The sequence below is a fragment of the Orbicella faveolata genome, unplaced genomic scaffold, assembly GCF_042242905.1.
Source record: "Orbicella faveolata isolate gen_17 unplaced genomic scaffold, um_ofav_v1 contig_34, whole genome shotgun sequence".
NCBI lineage: Eukaryota > Metazoa > Cnidaria > Anthozoa > Scleractinia > Merulinidae > Orbicella > Orbicella faveolata.
The window spans coordinates 31,428,830-31,449,846 of NW_028301563.1; the positions used below are offsets into that span (position 1 = coordinate 31,428,830).

General features: G+C 39.9%; 2 protein-coding genes across 5 annotated transcripts in view; both read right to left on the minus strand.

Moving 5' to 3' along the window:
* The window catches only part of LOC110060494 (uncharacterized), a 46,729-nt gene that overhangs the window by 5,034 nt on the left and 20,678 nt on the right, over positions 1-21,017 (minus strand). For 3 of the 4 annotated variants that reach the window (XM_089271272.1, XM_089271271.1, XM_089271270.1), the window contains exons 10-13: positions 12,071-12,175; positions 8,871-9,127; positions 8,193-8,460; positions 351-604 (exon numbers count right to left, since the gene is read on the minus strand). In XM_089271272.1, the coding sequence (XP_089127398.1) occupies positions 579-604; positions 8,193-8,460; positions 8,871-9,127; positions 12,071-12,175 (656 nt within the window). In that variant the 3' untranslated portion in view covers positions 351-578. The remainder of the gene's footprint in view (positions 1-350; positions 605-8,192; positions 8,461-8,870; positions 9,128-12,070; positions 12,176-21,017) is intronic. The other variant, XM_089271273.1, reaches the window with a different exon arrangement.
* Positions 12,603-20,329, minus strand: LOC110055191 (uncharacterized). The gene has a single exon (XM_020761560.2). The coding sequence runs from the start codon at positions 20,238-20,240 to the stop codon at positions 17,901-17,903; it is 2,340 nt and encodes a 779-aa protein (XP_020617219.2). The 5' UTR covers positions 20,241-20,329; the 3' UTR covers positions 12,603-17,900.

Consider the following 21,017-nt stretch of genomic DNA (forward strand, 5'->3'; position numbering starts at 1 on the left):
TTTCTGACGAGCATCCCTGTCTTTTTTATATGGGAGTCTCACTCCTCCCCAGACCTCACACGAAAACAGTGGCACAAGAAAAGAGAATTCACATTTAGATTAACAAAATAAACCAGGGACTATCCTTTCTTTTTTATGGCTGTGTTTTCAACAGGAAATCGAAAAAAAATTATCTGTATTTCTATCAAGCTATAAAAAACTTGTGAAAGATTGAAAGAACTCCAAAAAGCATTCTCCCAATCTAACACTTGTGTTTCTATAACTCGCTCAAAATACTGATTTTTTTTTTTCTTCAATGTTCGTTTAGGTCTTGCATGTCATAAAATAAACCTAATCATAAAACAACTTACATTTTGTTAGCACCAATGCTTGCAAGTATGAAGTTCTTGTGTTACCTTGTGATGTTGCCACTAAACAGGACACTCGTGTTCACCAGCAATTCATTGAACAATCTTTCCTTTGGCTTATTACTATGAAATCTATTTACTACCAATCTTTGTAGTTCTACTGTCTTGCAATTCTTTGATGCTTTCTAAATTGAAGTTTGAGGCTCAGTCACAAGTTTCTTTTCATTCTAATCAGACTTGTCCTGGCAAGTTGCAACCTGCAAAAAATTAATAATAATAATAAAAATAATAATAACCTCATATTTGTATCAACTATTAAGTCCACTTCATGGGAGGTATTTTATCACTCAATAATGAAGAGAGAGCAGGTAACTTCCAGTAGTGAGAAACAGACAATAGAAGCGTGCTGACTCACACAAAGTTGGACCGAAAGAGTGAGCCATCGAGGAGTTCTTCAATCTCGGGTTTTCACCACTACTGTAAAAACCTAGGAATTTCTTGGCCTGTATATTCTTCTCTAGCTTCTAGTGCAAAGCTTGACATTGTCAAGGTAGATAAGACACGATAAGCTGGGAGCCATCTGACTGTTCAATTCAAATGAGCCCTGGAGTCCCAGACCAAAATAATGGAAACTACAGTCTTGAACAGAATAAAATGGAACAATTATCCCCCATCCCCCCCCCCCCCCCAAAGCAATGATGAAGGCGCGAAGGAGCAAATACGTGCCATTTTGGCATCATTGAAAGGGGGGAGGGGTGGTCCAGATGTTCCATTTATTTTGTCCAAGATTGTATTTAAGGTTTCAACATGACAAGACAAAGGGAGCCAGTAATTAGGAACTAATATGTCAACACATTTATCGGCAGTACAAGGAAGTGGTGTCTGTCGCAGTCACGTGCGTCAGAGCTCAATGGTAACGCTGACAACCTAAGTTTAGGTACTACGAGTAGAGTGTATTTTGATAACAATGAATAAATAAGAACGTTATTCTAACCCCAACTTTCCAGAGTAGTATTGGGATTAATAACGAATCATATTAGTGCTCGAAAAGCTCAGTACAAACATGCCATTGAAAAAATAGAATATCAAATGAAGCACTGAGCTTCAGTACAAATTCCTGAAGACAACTTCAAATTTCACATTAAGCGAGATGTTTAATACCGAACAATCTATCGTATTTCTCAAGAGCTGATCAATAAAACTATGGAGTCTATGAATAGTCACATCACTGCCATAATAAGAAGTAATGATGAAAGACTGAAGTCAATAAAACAACCGTTCTCTATAGGTACTTGCACTATGTTAAAATGATGCTTACATGTTTAAGTGACAGTTTACGACATATTTCCAACGATTTAGGTTGGTTTTTGGACAGTTTAAAACAGTTTTTGACGATTTTGGCCATCAACAAAATAAAAACTGAACTAAGAATATTATTTCACTGCCCTGCTACAAAACCATGCTAAACCGTACAAAATCGTCCATAAAAACTTGTAAATCGTTGAATTTGATTTCAACGTAGATAAAAATTGTGCAAGACTCTTTTCTTACGAGAAGACTATTCTACAGAAAGAAAATACTTCAATGGACAAATATCCAATAACTGCCTGAAAAGTTAAGGCTTTAAAAATAATCGATTGAAAGCATGAGGGCTTAAGTGGTGCATTGGAGTAGCGCATAAGTTGCAGGTCAAGGTGAAGTGTGAGAACTCTCCCGGGTTCAAGACCATTCTCTTCTTCTGCTATTTTGTTTTTCCTGTGGGTAAGTTGAAATGTTCTTTTTTATGTCGTAAAATTTGCTGGCAAACAATGCCAGTGCAATGCTATCCGTTCACTCTGTCTCCCTCACATCAATGAACCCTCCCTCCACGTACACCACATATTGCCACCACGTCAGAGGTGCAAAAAAAAAAAAATCAACTTGTGAAGGTATCAATAAGGTACTTTTAAAAAGACGCACTTCAAAATTAAATTCTGAAAAACTAAGAAAGCAAGCTTAATCAGAGATGTGCAGCGTTTAATATTTTTATTTCCCCTGCACGCAACACCAACAATAAAAAATATATTCGGCTTGGTTAAAGAAACAACTTTGCTTTTGGCCAACACTTCAACACGCACTTATGCATATTCAATTTTCATATTAATAAAGTACATGACACACCAAAAATAAACCATGTGGTGATTTTATTTCAATTCTGCTTGAATCGCTCACAGAAATGATGAGATTTTATTTCGGCTAACGTTCTTTTCCCTTGGTTATCGAATGTGCGACAACAGATCAGATGTGATCTGCATAGCAAATACAGTACAGCTTCTTGTAATGCCAGTGTGGTGCTCAGACAATCTTGGACAGAATAAAATGGAACAATTATCCCCCATCCCCCCAAAGCAATGATGAAGGCACGAAGGAGCAAATACGTGCCATTTTGGCATCATTGAAATGGGGGGAGGGGTGGTCCAGATGTTCCATTTATTTTGTCCAAGATTGTAGGTGAGATAATTATACAGCAAAATATATGCATTGAGTTTTTTGCCCTCAACATTGAGAGTTTTCTAAACGAATAGTCAATGACATGTACCGTAAACCCTTGAATTACATAAAGTGTCCCCCCTCGAATAAGTGCCCCTCCTTTTGGTCAAAATTTAAAATAAGCGCCCGCCTCCCCTCCCCCCATTTTGTCGTGTAGTTTTAGATTTGTGCACTGTTTCAGTTTGTGAACAAGTTAAGTTTGGAAAAAAATTACAAGAACTAACGGTGTCGCGATTTAAACTTAAGGTTCGGCTTTTTATGTTGATAAACACAAAAATAAACAGCATATGCTGTTGTTTACACGCAGATAATGTATTTAAAAAATGATCTTATCAGGCCATGATTTGGAAAAAAATTTAAATAAGCATCCTCCCCCCATCAATTAAGCGCCTTGAAAGAGCGTCCCCCGTCTTCTCCTAAATTTGAAATAAGTGCCCCGAACACCAATTCAAGGATTTACGGTACACTGTACATCCTACAATGAGGCGATTAAGATTAGTGAGGCTTCAAACTGCAGAACTAGCTACATATTTGTGGATTTTATATACAACCACACAAACGAGGTCGACAAAAGGCAGCTGAGTTTCTTAAAGGCCTTTCTGCCTGAACAAAAACAACTATTGCTTTGTCCATTGACCAACAAAATATATCTCAGTTACAAACTTCAAATGAATCAAACATTGATAAGTACATGAGGAAAGTAAAACAAACCATTTTGATTCTTCTTTACTAACGGAGATTGTGACGCTGAAAGGAGAATGAGCTTGTTTTCAACCGAAACACAACACTCAGGTTTTTAGCATATATAAAAAAAGACTATTAAAACAAAAGAACAGTGAAGGAGAAACATATTCATTTAAGTGATACCATACTGAACCTTTTGCCAAGATCATGTCAAAGGATTTTTAATTACTAGAACGAAAAATGCAAATTTGTGTAACTTGCAATGTTCATGTTCGTACACACTAACTGACTTTGTATACATATGGTCAGTCGGCAATAACAAAATGAAAAGACAAATGTTTCCACGATTTTGAATGATTAGCAGAAAAATATGCTTTTTTTGTTATGAATTACTGATATCAGTCAGAGTACTAAAAAGAAGTGTTGTATGTAGATTAGTAGATTAGCCAAATGAAATGGTGAATTGTCAATTGCGACTTGCAGTGTGGCGGGCTTGACTGGCAACCCACACTTAGAAATCGAAAAAAAGCATATACATGGTAGCCATCCTAATCGTAAGCTAGGCTCCGAATTGTACTGCTAGATGATGCAGTTCCTTCATTAAAAAGTCGTCCATTTTTGATAAAATATGAAACACAAATCCCCCAAATATGTTTTCACTACGCTCGCAATTCATGACGTCACTAGAAGCCCAACTCAGATCCCACTATGCTCAGTCATGACTGCAGAAATTTCAACTTTAAACCCTTGTAGAAACGTGGGGATTTATCGAGATAATTTTTTTGCTGAAGTAATTGTGAAAACTAGAAAATTTCATTAAAGGAAAAAAATTGGGGTTAGTTGCACTTTCAGGTGGCTCAAAACAGTTTCCAACACAGTTAGCAACAGCATGAAACCTTAAATTTTCGCAAATTTAAGGTGGCTCTGAATCCTACCTACAGAGTTTTTTTTAACTCTGCCAAAAGTTGCGTCTTATCATGCTTATCAAAAGTTGATATAAAAATTTGACTGTGCCATTTTTGAATTATAAGCCCCTAAAGCTGTAATTAACGGTGTTTTTAGGTCATACTGTTACTATGGTAACCTATTGTGTCACGAAAATGATAACAACATATTCACCAATGATTGGGCAGTTTTTTTAATACCATGATATGTAGCATCAAGTGATAAAGAGTGGTTATAACGACCCATCAAAATCTAAGTGTTGGAAACTGTTTTGAGCCACCTTAAGGTTACTGTAGACCTTCAGGGGTGCCTTCCAGAAAATGCTTTCTTTGTGTGCTGCTCAAAAGAAAACCATGGTAACTATATATCATTGTAAAGCTAATAAACTGTAGAATCCGAAAATAATGATATATTTTGCTATTTTTGTTTTGATAGTCACGGCAAGCCTTTAAACGCAAAAAATGACCGTACTTGTTAACCTGAATTAATTGAAGGGGTGAGTGCAAAACCATGCTAAGTGACGATTTGGGTGAAAAAAAAATTTTTCGCAAAAGGGCTTGAATTCTTGCATGTGGTCTTCAATGTAATAGAAAAAAGCGGCCCTGTATTTTTGTGGCTGGTTTTTGCTTCGTTTTCGAGTTACAACATATGCAAAAATACTTGGCTTTTCCTAGCCATGTCTCTAGGAGTTTATTTGTTGAATAGCAAACAGGCAGACTGTTTATAGTGTATGAGGTCAAAATCAAATCTCACAGCATATATAGAGCAGAAATCTGGGAAAAGATTGTTTACATCGGTTATTGTGACGTGGACACAACACGTGAATCGATCGAACGTCAAACGAAATACATCAAACAAAAAAGAGATGTACCACATTAGACCTCTGTCAACTAATATCTTAAGCATTGTTTTAAAGTACCTTGTATGCCTGCCTGGTGGTTGAGAGGCATCATAAAGCCTCGATAAACCCGTAAGTCATCAGCACGTTTTAAAGAATCAAAATGTGTTCTGAAACTTCGAAGGCAGCTGATATACCGTAATCGTGCTATCGGCGTTCGAAGTCAGATCGAACCAGGCAGCAAAGTCCAAGAGCAGTTATTGCCCAAGAAAAATACCCTCTGGTGAGTCGTGGCCCAATTGCCAAGCGTTGCTCGCATCAAAGTTTGGAAAGCGAGAACTGGTTTTAGACTTATAAAATTTGTCTTCTATCGACCGCCATGTTTCCCCGCGCACAAGGTGTAAAGACCCTTCCCGGCATGCATTGCGATCATGTTCTGTGGACGTTTCTTGAACTGGTAACTAAACTGTTTAAACATAATAATGGCCAACAAGTAGCGATCGATTGTAACATAGATCTGTGATCCAGGTTGCGTCGATTTTATTCCAAATCGGCATGATTTGTAGTGTTTTGAGCTTCTGGGATCAGCGGACATGCAGATGTATGGAGACCCGTATGTTGCGCAGAAGGGTTAATCTGTTAATCTGTCAGCCCTATCTATAGAGCGTTTTCACGTGAAATCAACATCATTGTGCTTATACGTTGCGTGAAATCGACATTTTGTTGGTTTCTAGGTGAAACCAACATCCTTGCCGTCACATGTTAACGTGAAATCAACATTTTAACCCATTTAGACTTGAAATCAACATCATTGAGCTTATGTGCTGCGTGAAATTGACATTTTGCTGGTTTCTAAGTGAAACCAACATCCTTGCCGTCACAAGTTAACGTGAAATCAACATTTTAACCTATTTAGACCTGAAATCAACATCATTGAGCTTATGTGCTTCGTGAAATCAACATTTTGTTGGTTTCTAGGTGAAACCAACATCCTTGCCGTCACACATTAACGTGAAATCAACATTTTAATCTATTTAGACCTGAAATCAACATCATTGAGCTTATGCGCTTCGTGAAATTGACATTTTGCTGGTTTCTACGTGAGAACCAACATCCTTGCCGTCACGCGTTAACGTGAAATCAACATTTAAACCTTTTTTGACCTAAAATCAACATTTTTGAGCTTATACGTTGCGTGAAATTGACATTTTACTGCTTTCTAAGTGAAATCAAAGTCCTTGCGGTCACGGTGGGCCGATCCTTTGTTATGATAAACCGAGGCGAGACTTTGACTTATAACAAAGGCTTGGCTTGGCTATTATAACAAAGGATCGGTTCTGTTTATCATAACAAAGGCCCGGCTTCGTTTATTTGAAGGCCTCGGCGGGAAAAGGACGTTAGGTATTTTAATCAAAAGTGAACTTTGTCGAGAACGCTCCAAATTTCGCATGCAGTTTTGTTTAGGTATGTTTAGCAATGTCCCATAGTTTTTCCGCTAAGCTTCGCTTCATTTTCAAGATATTGTGCATGCAAAAAAACCACTCGGTTTTCCTAGCAGCGTCTTCATAAACGAAGCAAAAACCAGCAGGAAAAATATAGGACCACGTTTTTCTATTACATTGAAGACCACATGCAAAAATTCAAGCCCTTTCGCGAAAATTTTTTTTTCACCCAAATCGTCACTTAGCATGGTTTTGCACTCACCCCTTCAATTACCAGCCTTTGTGTTACCGCGCACATCCAAACTGACCAGACATTATCAATCAGGAGATGATGGGCTAACAAAGTGTGTGAGGCTTTTTTGCTATTTCTATTGGTTTCTTAGGAAATCCCTTTTAAAGTTGGGTAAAATAAAATTTTCTGACTGTTGTTACTCAATGGAACGCCACAAGAAAAATATTTCGATTTTCTCAAAAGCCTCACACACTTTGGTGTGCTAATATCTGATGGAGATTTTGGCCAAGCTTTGTTAAAATTCAATAAACCTACATGCCCTAGTAATTCATTTGAATAGAGGTAATCCACGCAAAAATAAACCTTAAGTTTTCCACCTCAAAAGAAATTCACAAGTTTTGCACCTCACTGAAGCAGTTGTCAACGTGGCCATGCTGCCAACCAATGAAACGCAGCTTTGAACTCCTCAGCAGGCTACAGTAACACTTTCCAGGAATGAATGTGCAATATTTATAAACCGAATCAGCAGACAAATGGTAAAGAAGGAAAAGGGAAAGATGAGGAATAATAGCAAGAGCCAAGCCGACTGCAGATATTTACACAACTTTTTTAAAAAAGCTCAACGCGTAATTCATTGGCCTGTTTGTCTAACTAGAAAATGGCAAAACACTCTTCCAAGGAGAGGGAAGAAGCGATCAGATAAGCTGCCTTGTCAGATTTCAGCGATTAAATTCGCCCGTAATTCTGCAGCAATCAACTTCTGTGCGAGAAGAAGCTGGAGCAAGGCATCAATGAAACATTTGCTTGCGATATGTGCTTGCTCTCAAATCTTGGAATGCGAAGACTGTGCAGATTGATTACTCTATCACTAAAGAGACGAAAACAATCAACAAAAGCAAAGATTTCCATGGGAGAAATTGCAAGATGCAAGGGATAAACAAAAGCGAAGTATGTCTCTGGGGATGAGATCAGTTGCCGTGAAAATTGTTACTGCCCAACTCAAGGGTTGACACATTTTAATTGGCTTATCACAGTTTGCGGTTCATTGACTCATTTAAAAAATTTCTGTTTTTGTGAATAACTCGTTCACGTTTTAAGTATGAGTTGTATGAGTTGAAAGGAGATACATCACCAACAAACTGTCTTACAACGCAGTGTGATGTAGTAAGCTTTACCTTGTATGGGTTGCAGGCTGACGTAGTGGACTTCGTGAACATGGCCCAGCACAAGTGGGTTGGTGTTGATCACGTGACCATCAGGCCTGATAATAAGGTCACGGTGATTTGACTGACTGCTAATCACGTCAATGTACGTTTTATAGCAATTTGCAGTGGCATAGAGAATCACGTGATCACCCCATGTGCCATCTTGCTCCATGTTTGTAAGATAATCAGCCCATGATTGATATCCATCAATGAAGTTAAACAAATCTGTTCCATCTGGCTGTAAGAAGGGTGAATAAAAAAACTAACTTTTATCAAGGTTGTCCCAGACGACCAGACAGCACTTTTTTTGATCCCTGCTAATATGCGGGTCCAGGATACCCACACCAACAAAGGTCATCAGAAATTCCGAGGTGGGGGGTCTCAATAGCCAAACATTTAAAGGTAAAGTATGAAGCTAAACCGGAAATTCCACGGGGGAAGGGGTGGGGGGGTACAAACCAAATAACCATCCTTGAAGGAGAAATGGATATTTTCTGGTACCACACAATCCCAGTATATGGCAATGTGAAATTTTCTGCCATCTTATTGGATTCCAAGTCTAATTGCAGGAGTCTGATCACGTGGAACACATTTTCCTGAGCCACATGTGAAGATTATTCTAACGAGAACATGCGTGACTATACTTACCAGTTTTGGGTTCTTCCTGAGGTACTGAACTATGGATTGTCTTAATTCTCTATGCGAGATCTTGATTCCTTTAACAAGGTTAAGTTGTTCAGACAGCGCATGAAACATGCAGTTCCCTGACCCTTCATTGTCAGAAATCCCAAAGCCTTTGTCTGATGCAATCCTCTCCAACTCTGTTGATAGATCAGTATTACTGTTGACCTTGCTTACATGGTGTTGCATTTGCACAAGATTCACGATCATTTGCCCAGGCAGATCTAAAAAGAAACATAGAAATTAAGGTTATTGTACAGGGGTTACTCACTGGAACCTTTGGAGGGAAGGGAGAGTGACATCTGTTTCTTCAAATCCTATTTGAGACCAAAATATTTCATTTTTAAAACTCTTAGTTGCCATTAATTGAGTTGGAAAATGACAGTGTGTAGTATTACAAGCACAGCCCCATGGAAAAAGATTAATTAAGGCCCAAGTCGCTAGTGGAGGGAAGGTGCCTACAAAGCCCGGGGTCTGCAACCGCAGTCACATTCCCAAGGCCTGCCCAACCCGCAACCAAGCCACGAGCACCCCGCGCCAGGACCCCCTCAGGCACCCGTCACACTCAAGCCAGATAGCTCAGTGGAAAGAAAAAAAACTGCTGAAAAAAGGGGGGAATAGGGAGGGAACGCCGAGAACAACTAAACTACTATAATTCGACCCACAACGCCACACTAACAGAGCAACAAACACACTGCAAGCACATGGGACAACAACACACATACTAACCAAGAATACCACTGGACAATGTCAACCCCAGGGCTCCTAGGGCTCCAAGGGCACTTCATGTTGTGTAATAAGGAGGAATTTTAAGTGGAGTTGGGCCGTTAGATCGTGCTATTGCAAATTTTTTTATAGGTCATAGGTCTGCGTGGTTTCCGTTGTTATCTGCATGTCGACTCGTTGAGTTTGACACCTCTGTAATTTGCCATGTGTTTATGCATTGTTTAGCCTCATTTCTATAGCAAGATATGCTTTTAAGTCTCCATGAATTTGCTTTTGAGAGACAAAATATGAAATTTACTGTGAACATGTTGCTTACTTGCATTCTATATTGTGACGCTAATATAAATTTTTGCTATCACTTCACTAAAGCGTATTTCTGGTAGTGTTTATAAGAAATTTGAAATTCTTTGCAAAGATTATACACATTTTCGAGTGGTCTGCGTTTCATTTTCCAGGTGTCTGTTTGAGAGATCTGTGTTTTGCTAATTAAAAGAGCTGCTTACCATTTACGCAACTAAAATGCCGCACCGACTGTTCTATTCTATGGATAACTTCATGGTCAAATTAGAAAAGACTCTTCATTTCCTGTCAGGCACACGCAAACCTGGGTCGACTTATACCTGTTTTGCAATCAATGTTTATTTGCCCCATTCAATATTTTTACAATATTTTCGTTTCCCAAAGTACCATTTCGCAAAGTACTGTTTCGCGAAGTACCATTTCGCAAAGTACCGTTTCGTTTCGTTTCGTTTCGCAAAGAACCCTAAGCCCTGCGACAATAACAATGAAGTTTCTTTTGTCACAAATTTTACAAAAGTTTTGGTTGAATATGAACTTTTGGCTCTCTTTCATAGGAGGGGAAACAAACAAGCTGCTAAGGAGAAGCAATATGTTCCCATTCTCTATTTAAACCCTGGCAAACACACAATACTTATGAAACAGCAGATGACATTTCTTGAATCCAGCTAAGATACAGAAGATACACAATCACAGTAGCGTTCTTTGCACTAAAAAGGGAGGACTGACGTTACCTGAAATATAACTGCTATCCCCAGCCAAAACGAGTGTGATATCACTCATTTACAAAAAATTTTAAAAAGCGTGCATCTGAACTCGAGAACGGAGTTTATCACAATAGCAATGCTAGAACGCATGCGTCTTACATGTTATGTTCTACCACAAGGGAAAGCACTCAACGTTCGTGGGTAGTCCCGTATTAAATGTATCTTTCACCTAGCATATAGACGACTTTCACACTAACAAATCTGCGCATGCGTTTGCAGCAAATTGCTTTTGTTCTTAAGAGAATGGCACCACAAGGATAGCATGAGATTTGCAAAACCACATCTATATTTTTGTCATGTTGCTAAAGAAAGCAATGTAAATATGACAGGTTTTGCGTAGTGCACCTGGGTACCTACCTAACTCCCCTTTCCGCAAGGCTAATTGATTAATTGAAATTAATTAGTTGAACAAACATTAAAGTTTACACCATATGGCGTTATTGGATTAGTGCATCAGTCCCCTAAACCATCCCATTAGTGCACTCTGCACTAAAAAGGAGAACTGACATTACCTGAAATATAACTGCTATCCCCAGCCAAAAGGAGAGTGCGATATCACTCATTACAAAAAATAAAAAAATGTGCATCTGAACTCGAGAACGGAGTTTATCACACTAGCAATGCTAGAACGCATGCCTCTTATATGTTATGAAATTTATCTTTCATCCAACATATAGACAACTTTGATGCAATCTCCTTCCCAGAGCCCATGTGTCTTTTGGTCCACGCCATGACATGGAGCTCTGGAATAATCAATTTCCAGACTCCAAGATTTTAGGAGTTCCGGTTTCACAGCACATGCGTGCCGTGTTTTACAACATGGCAATCTTGTTCCCAGAGCCCACGTGTCTTTTGGTCAGCGCTGATCAAAAGACACATGGGCTTTGGGAACAAGATTGCCCCTTCCCGCAAGGCTAATTGATTAATTGAAATTAATTAATTAATTAAACAAACATTAAAGTTTACACCTTATGGCATTAGTGCTTAGTGTCTTAACGAACAGCAGCCCCCTAAACCATCCCAATAGTGCACTCTGCACTAAAAACGCTACTGACCAGACTAGCTCCTAGTCATTACCTATGTTAAATTTCACTCAACTATATTAAATTGTTGTAAATAAGCTTTTAAGATTTACATATAAAAGAACTACACCTAATTTCAACCTGAAGTCAATTACTGATAAAATATTTACTGTAGAGCAACATGGCAAAATCTGACCAACTTTCAAACCAAAACTGCGCAAAAATCAAACCCTTTGGCCCCCACACACCCATATCGCTCATTTCTCAGAGTAAAACCTCCCCCTGTTCCCTTCAATGTTGACAATGTTACTGCAGAAAATATTGCTACATCCTAGTGTTGTTGCTAGATGCTTACCTGGGGGAAGTGGAGATTCACTCGAGATTTGTCCCCCTGCAGACTCTGCTGAATCACTACTCTGACTTGTGGAATATGCTTTACATGTATGTCTTACAGGTTTTTCTGAAGTTATGAAAAAGAATTAATCAGATTAATCCATCTGTCCCAACATCCCACTAGCTTTTCTGCATGCTCCCCTTTAATAGCAAGACAAGGCAACTTCACTTTGACCCCCCCCCCCCCCCCCCAACAGCCCCACCCCAATTTTTGAGTACATCTGGATCCACCAGACTGGAAAGTACAATTTCTTTCATCAAAACACTTCATAAAGAGCTAAAAACTAAAGGGAGAGTAAAAAAAAGACACTTTAAATCAGCCTCTCAGCTTTTTAGAAGGACCCTTTTTTGTAGAGTGAAAAGACATTATATCTTTGCTACAACGCCCATCACCCCCAACTCTTTTGAACATGTTTGGATCAACAGGATAAGAAAGAACAATTGAAGGGGTGCGTGCAAAAAAGCCCTAAGTGACATTTTGGTCGATTTTCTGATTTTTGAATAAACATGCTGGATTTACCATGTACTATCATCTGACAAAAGTTTTTGTTCCAAAACTCGCTAGTTTTCACACTAAAAGACGATTCATTCACGCAGATTTATTCCCGCGAAAATTACAGTACCTTTACTGCCAAATACGTCACCGCTCATGCTGCAATTGAGGTGGTAATTGCCTCGCAGTGCGTACAACCTTCGAGCAATTTGTCTGCCATTTTGTTTCTTTTCTTCGAAGAGGTCTGGTATCTAGAGAGGCATATAAGCTGTCGTATAAGCCTAGTGAAAAGACCCTCTTTACAGTTAAATACGGAAAGTTCACGACCATTACCGAGCGGTGTTCGCGTGAGTCTCGCCAGACGTCACACTGCGAAGCAATGTTCCAGATGCCAGATCAAATGATCACAGCTTGATAATCTTTAACAGACACAAATGATTTCAGTCTGTTTCCAATATAGAACAGGTTTTATCGAGTTGCCTTCAAGTCTCGCAGTTTGTCTGAAGATTTTTTTTGAATAGGTGCTGGAAGATATGACGAAAGGGTAGATTTCACTATTCTTCAGGCGGTTTTTTCTTAGCGAGGAGAAGCATTGTGTGACCGACCACATTATGGCTGCGAAGGACACAACTTTTGCCTGGGTTTTATTTTACGAGAGCTTATTGTTCTTTTCAGCTTTTCGCGTCGCTTTCAAGGAAAACGAGGCCAAGAAGTCGAGTCTTTGTAAACAGAAATTCATAAATTCGGGCTAAATAAAAACATTCTAATTAAGGTTTTTATGGTGTGAATGTGTAATCTTACATAAAATTTTAACTGCGAAACGCTTGGAGAATTGTCTTGTTGCTTTACCAAAACACTTAGACACATGAACTAGAGCGCTAGCACTATGGCGCTATATAAATAAAGTACCTATTAATATTATTATTATTATGACTGAGTCTTTGCACCTCGTAACCATGGCCGGTTTGCGGTGGGTATGTGGCATCGGACGTTTTTTCACTACGCCGGTTGTCTCGCTTAACATTCCTGAAGGTGTTTTGGTTCTTTTCATGAGACATAAATACTAAAACATGTAATCACCTAAAACCACCTACAATGACCTACAACGACCTAAAACCACCTAAAACCATCTACAACCACCTTCAATCCACTTAAGATGTTGTTTTGTGCCTCTGATCGCCTGCGTGAATACCGGAAATGAGTGTCTCTGGGGGGAGCGGTCCGGTTTAGTCCCAAAGAACTACAAATCGATAGGAACATTACCAGAATATAGTTGCTGTGCTTTGAAGCATTATCCCATAGAAGGAAGGTTGCATGGGTTCTAGAAAGGCCACAATTCTGGTTCAACCAAATGGTTTCAAACAGTACGCAAATAATATTTGGCGAGACCATTTCCGTTCTCCGAATCAAACGTTCCAGCTTGTTTGCAATTTGGTTAAACCACTTCTAAGTAAGTTTTTTTCTGTTTGCCATTTGTTTAACTGACACGTAACACTTAGGCTAGGTTTACGCATTTCCACACTATTACTGAGGAAGAACTAGGAATAAATATTTATTTTTATAAAAAGAAGCTTTACTTCAGGGAAAATTGCCAACTTTACTAACTTTGGCTAGAAAAAGGCGGAATTTCTGAAATGAACTAAATTGCACGCAAACGCTCAAACATGTCCACATCTGCTCAGCGACTCAACGGTACAAAAATGTACATACGTAGTTCAGGTTATCTATTTCAGTGCAGTTCCACTCAAAATTACATCCGATAAGAACTGGATTAGAAACTGTCATATTTCTCAGGAAAAATAAAGAGGCCATGAAAAATTAGGTATATGTAAGAAAGGGCTACGCAACCATGTGTGGCCAATAACATCAACAAAACTATCTGTAACAATTATCAACAACAAAACCTACACTATTTCTTAACTATGACTGCAACTAAAATTTTACAGTTCTGTTACGGTGAATGGTTTACGTTCCAACAAATGTCTAAACAAGGCTTACTGCTTTTTATTCTGTTCACACATGCTTGTGTAACGCTTGTCTCGCACACACAAATATGTGTCAAGTTCCTTAAGCATCCAATGACAAACATAAACGTGTTGTCATCAAGAAATGCATAGGGTATGATTAAGCCGGTGAGTTGGCTGTTGTTCCTGACAATCTCTGCGATCTCCTCCTGGTCAAAAAAGTAACCCTCTTGACAATCCAGTGTTGTCAGGGACGGGCAGCCTTTTACAATTGCCAGTACGCCTCTCTTGCCGAATCCACAGACACCTTCAGGGGGGAAAGCAATATACCTAAGTTTCCTAAGGCCCGTTATGTAAGGTACACACATCTCGCTGATTCGAGTTCCGGTCAAGTGAAGTTCTAATAGCTCGCCGCTAGCTTGTAGGATGCTCGATAAAATTTTGTCCGTGACACTAGTCCCTGTCAAAGTGAGGCATCTCAGCCTGCTCAGTCCCGCTAGCAATATACATGACCCATTCAATGAACGACTATTAAAGAAGTCGACTGTGATGAGCCTTTTTGAAGCGGTGAACAAAGAAGTGAGTTGATGATCTGCACAGTACGACTTGGTCACACAGATATTTCTTAGCAAAGAGTGATCGTAGAGGAGAGAACTCCACCTCCAGGACACTGTGCGCAAAATTATTCGCTCTGCAAAATGGATGAAGGAAAGTATTCTTAGCAGAATTTCATCAGGAAGTTTATCCATGACTCCGTTCTGGTATCAATCGTGCGAAAGGCAGATGACCAAGGCGAAAGAATGGATATTATAATAGGGTCCTGGCATTTTTAAAAAAGGTGCAAAATTATTCCAGGAATTACCGGTATCCAGTCCTACGCCCAGAACATAGTGATGTCTTTGTCCAAAGTTAAGAATCATTAACAGAAATAGAAATATGGTTATTCCCAGGTGAAGTCTATTTTGCTTATTGCCTTGATTAGCAACCACATCCATTAAGTACCCCTTTTTCCTGCACCAAGGGTTGGAGTTGACTGTAGAATGTGGAACAACCGATTCGATGCTTCAAGACAAACCTCAGGAAAAAAGAACCTAGCTGAGGTCGACCGTAGCCTGTGGATTTTGAAATGTTTGAATCTACGATATATAAAAATGTGTTCGCACATGACCAAAACAAAGCTCGCAGCCAGAGTATCAAGCTTTCCTATTGGGGGGTGGTGTGGAGGAATGAGACGGGAGCTCGGATCCCACTTTCCTATCCAAGGGAGATATCAGCCCGGCTCGCCACTATGGGATGATGGCGGCTTATGGTACTTTGCGAAACGAAACGAAACGAAACGAAACGGTACTTTCTGAAATGGTACTTTGCGAAAGGGTACTTTGCGAAATGGTACTTTGCGAAACATAGGCCGTGAAAGACAGAGACGATGAGAGACGATGTGGTGTCGAGACTATTACGAGTTCACATAAGAAACAAACACTTCACATGGCTTCACAATATTTTCGCCGTAGTTTTCCGCTACTGGCTATCGGCTTTACCTCGCTATGCTTAAATTACAATTTGGGTCCGAGTTCGGTGTGAAGTCCGCATTTAATTTTAATGAGCTAGGCGGAAAGGCAAAATAGGTATAAGTCAGGTTTCGTTTTCAGTTGGCTTTAAGAGTGCGATTGGGGTTTGGAACAGGAGAGACCTTTCAAGCAAGCACACTCCCCAAAAGTTGCGTTACCGCGTAGCGTGATATACGATATACGACATAGTATATACCATACGAGGTCAAAGGCCAGTGGCGGAACCAGACCTTCAACCAAGGAGGGGACCCGCTGGACTATGAATGTTGAATTCTGCGAAGATAATTCCAGCACTTCAAAGAAAATGCGCTATTCATGCTTCATGCTTAAAATAGAAATGACTCTTCATTTCCTGTCTGGCATCACATTTATTCGTCACGCAAAAAAAAAAAATGGTCATTTGCGAAACGACACCTTGATAAATGTTCATAAAGCGCGTAACCAATATTATTAATCATTTAATAATTTATTATTGTAATAATTACTTATTTTTAATTTGCAATTGCTATTATTAGCATTAATTAAAATTAAAGCAAATCAAACAAGACAGTAACAGTAACAGAAACAGTAACAGCAACAACAGTAACAGTAGCAATAACAATAACTGGACCATATAAGGTCAGCCCACTTATAATTAGTTTACATCAGTTCCTTGCCTCATTAGCATAAGGTGACTGAAGAGACTTATCCCTGTTTTAAATGCTTTATTCATGTGAAAAGTCGATTTGAGAAAAAATCCGGTACTTCCCATTGACAAATTTCCGTCTCTTGTACTATCCAGGAATACGCTTGCTGGTTTTCTGTGTCACGCAATTCAAAATAGATCAAAATAAAAATCGAAACCGGTTAATAGATAAAGCCCAGAATCTGGGAAATGAGAGAAGGTAAATATGCAAAGACTCTCGCCAAAATTCTGGTCACAGCAATTTTTCTTATGCGAGATATGCGGAGAAATTTTTTTACCCAAATTCTTTGAGACTTGTATGGAGTTGGCATGCTGGTGCCCATCCGTATGGGCACCAACATAGCGGCCGGAAACCAAAAGAAACATCTGTCACTGAGTTTTGCTACAAAAGCGTGAATTTATCTCTCGAGGAACTCTAAAACATTAAAATATTACTTTTTCTAAGACATGAACTGTTTAGATGGCCAAGTTCCCCGAAATAAATCACTTTTTTAACCATCATGGCATCTAGGCCGTCATGTAAATGCCGCGTCACGCAAAAGCTTAGAAATTCAAGCGTAGTGTATCACAAAACCCATTCAGAACGAAAATTTGCATGAATATTAGTTTTCAGCTGCTCTTATACATCATTTAAGTAACATCTCAGGAATGTCAATAGTTTTGTAGTTCGAATTTTGGTGACGTCATGTGAAAACCAGCTATTGATTTCTAAAAACATACATCAACAGGATCACCGAGACTTATTAATTAAAATCATTGAAGTTTTGAAATGTCAACAGCGTCCAACAACATTAACACGATTAACTATTTCCAGATTTACATTTCAATCTTTTTACGCGTCGTTCACCAAGACAAAGTTTTACCCGAGACTTAAAAAAAAATCAAATAAACAAATAAATCGAGATTCCGTGACCTTTCAGTATAGTAGTGGAGGCCTCTTGACGGAATTGAAAACACAACAGCGAATACATGACTTATTCCAAAGCGCTCTGACTTTTCGTGATTTCCTGTATTTCTAGAGCATCATTCTCCATCCTAAAACTTCTGCGCGGGCCTAAAAATTAAGCATATAAGAAACCCCCCTAATTTGATGCAGAACAGTCAGAGCCAGAGTATTCGGTGTCATCATCACTTTCTTCACCTTCACCTCTCAGACAAAGATAAAATCCGCGATAATTGGGTATTACATGCTGGGATGCAATTTTCTTGAGATCCTTTAATTTGCCTGGCTTGAGGGGAATCTGGCTGTGGTAAAGCTGTGCCGGTGGACTTGCGATGATGTTATTTTCGCTGCTTTCCCTTTTAATAAGGCGTACTTTGATCCAGGGCTCCTCTGATGAAAAGGATCTCCTCATCCACACTTCATAGGGATGATGGACCATAATTTTTCTTCCCTCGCGATCCATCTCTGCTCCCCAACCAAAATTGAGCCAGTGGATTTCTCTCAAAAGGACGCGGTTGCCGTCACGATCTTTGTTCTGTAGAGCATATCTCTGTGCCACAGCGCCCTTGAAATCGAGGAAGTCTTCCTGTTGCATTTCCACTACCTGAAATGGCTTCTTCAGGCTTGCTTCTCTGACAACTTGGTACCATTGGGAGGGAATATAGACTTCAGCACTCTGCTTCCTTTTTTCAATAATGCCAAAGTCACGGTCATTCTCGAGGTAGGTGTGGCCTCTCTCCAAGTAGATGTGGTCAATTGATTGATAAACATTGGCCAGATGAAGATCGCTTAACATTCCAAGAATTGTGAGGTTCTTATTTTGGCCTCCGCAGCTATCTGAATAACTCACGAGGGAACGTGCGCCTGTGCGAAAACGGTTGAAGAAGGTGTTAAGGCAGGAGGAGATTTCAGATGCTCCACGTTTAGCCAGTGCCTCATGCCACATGAACATGTAGCCTTGTTCTGTGACACAGTCATGAATTCCGAAATTGTAGGTCCATAATTGTCTCAGATAGAATATATCGTTATGATTGAGATTGGGTGTGGGCAAATTTTGTTGTAAATCGAAAGTAATCATGTCGATGGCATCTTTTGAATTGAAAGTAATATCATCTGATACTAGCCGACGTTTTCCCTCCCAGCTCTGCCTGGACCGCTCTCGATCGGCCGATTTGGACTTGTAGCCATTGTCTGCCTTTGTTTGATGGGCCTTCAGATCTTCTTGTGCTTTTTGCCTCTCTGCTTCATCTTCTGTGTTTGTGAGAATTAAATTCAACTTTTCACACTGCGCACATGTGTCGGATCTGGGCCTTCCAAAACCTAAGTTAAACTCGGTATTAAATAATTCGAGATACTTCCGATAGGAAACTTTAGGCCTTAACGGTTGAGGGGGTCTTCGTTGTTCCTGACGAGCTCGATGAACTTCGCGTTCGTGCACTACTATAGCGGGCTCAAATTTCTCGAGGTACAGTTGGTACATTCTGTGGACGCTAAGTCCTTCCTTCAGGTAACATTTCTTGTTGTTGCTATTGCGAGAATAATGGGAGGCTACTCTCGGGAAGGACTTAATGTGATTTCTCACATTTTGAAGATGGATATTCGTCACTTTCTTAGGCCTGTTGCCATGCTTCCCACGCATGTCTGGTTTGCAGACTGCGCTCTGGCGAAGATTCTTGACCCTGGTGTATCCAATACCGTGAATACTGAGAAAGGCCTGTCGGCAGACCTTGACCCTTCGGTTAATGCTGGTGACAACAAAATACTCAAAAGAGGTCGATCTTTTTCCTGGCTTGTCTTTTGCCGACCCCAGTTTCCCTCCAGCTCCACGCCGTTTTACGTTTGAAGCAACAATAAGGCCCCTCAAATACTGGTTCTGTAGTTCGTGAGTTCCCATGTGATTAAATTGCATAATCAGGTGTTCTCGTTCTTCTTTGCTAACTTGTTCAAAGCATTTTTTGGGGCAACTGCATGGTGGTCCTTGCTTGCGCGGCGATTTGATCCTCCCAGATGTCATTTTATAGCGGGTACCCTCAGCTCTGGCCCTCTTCCTCACATTCCTCTGCCATCTCTTGGGATTTTTTTTCCTTTTCCGGCTTCCCTTCAGCCCAGGGTCGGACGCCGAATCATCGCTGTGGTTGGAACTTGATGTGCTTACACCACGGTTTTCACAAAACTCACGACTGTTGCTACCCTCTGGGAAAAATATTTCCTCCCTGGTGTACCCTGAAAAATCACCCTCTTCATCATCACTCGAACTCGCGCTTACTTCTACAGAAGGCCTTCGGAAAAGAAGTTGACGCCTTGCATGTCGGCAGTCTAGACGAGTGAAGCCTTGAAAATCTTCCAGAGAAGAGCTAGAGCTCTGAAACTCAAATTCTTCGTCAGGGTCCACAAAACAGTAAGGATCGCGGGGTTGTGGTGTTTCATTTAAAGCAACCAGTTGTTCATCAGTGGTGTTCTCACTAGAATTCGTAGCCATAAGTCAGTCTCGTGTTGTGAATTGCGCGAAGCAAGTCTGAATGGATGAAATCAGTAGAATCACTGGTGACACTGATTGTTCGCGTCAATTTAAAATGTAAGGAGGGAGGGTTGAGTGATATGGGTGGAAAGGGGGCAAGGTTAGGATACTTTTGTGCGGTCAAAACCTTTCTCAGTTCAAAGGGTTAATAGCCACCTACTCGGTACAAATTGCAAAGCTACTGTTTTGTGTACTCTTGCTGGGCAAGTTTTTTTTTTTTTCACTAACTCCGTTGAAAAGGGAAACACCTTACAAGATAGTTCTCAATCTGTTCTACTATCTTCACTACCCACGGTAGGGGTTTCACCTTGAACAACCTTGCATACGTGTACACAGTTGAACCTCTCGTAAGCGACCACCCAAAATGTCACGTCTGAGTGGTCGCTTAGGGGAGGTGATCGCTTACGAGAGCATAGACCAAATTGGGTAAAAATTTTCCCTGATTAGCATAAGGTGACTGAAGAGACTTGTCCCTGTTTTAAATGCTTTATTCATGGGAAAAGTCGATTTGAGAGAAAATTCGGTACTTCCCACTGAGAAATTTCCGTCTCTTGTACTATCCAGGAATGTGATTGCTGGTTTTCGGTCTCACGCAATTCAAAATAGATCAAAAAAAAAAAAAATCGAAACCGGTCAATAGAGAAAGCCCAGAATTTGGGAAATGAAAGAGGGTAAATATGCAAAGACACTCGTCAAAATTCTGGTCACAACAATTTTTCTTATGCGAGATATGTTGAG

Bases quoted from the DNA above. Each gene is read 5' to 3' on its own strand.
- LOC110055191 (XM_020761560.2), bottom strand. From the start codon at position 20,240: ATGGCTACGAATTCTAGTGAGAACACCACTGATGAACAACTGGTTGCT.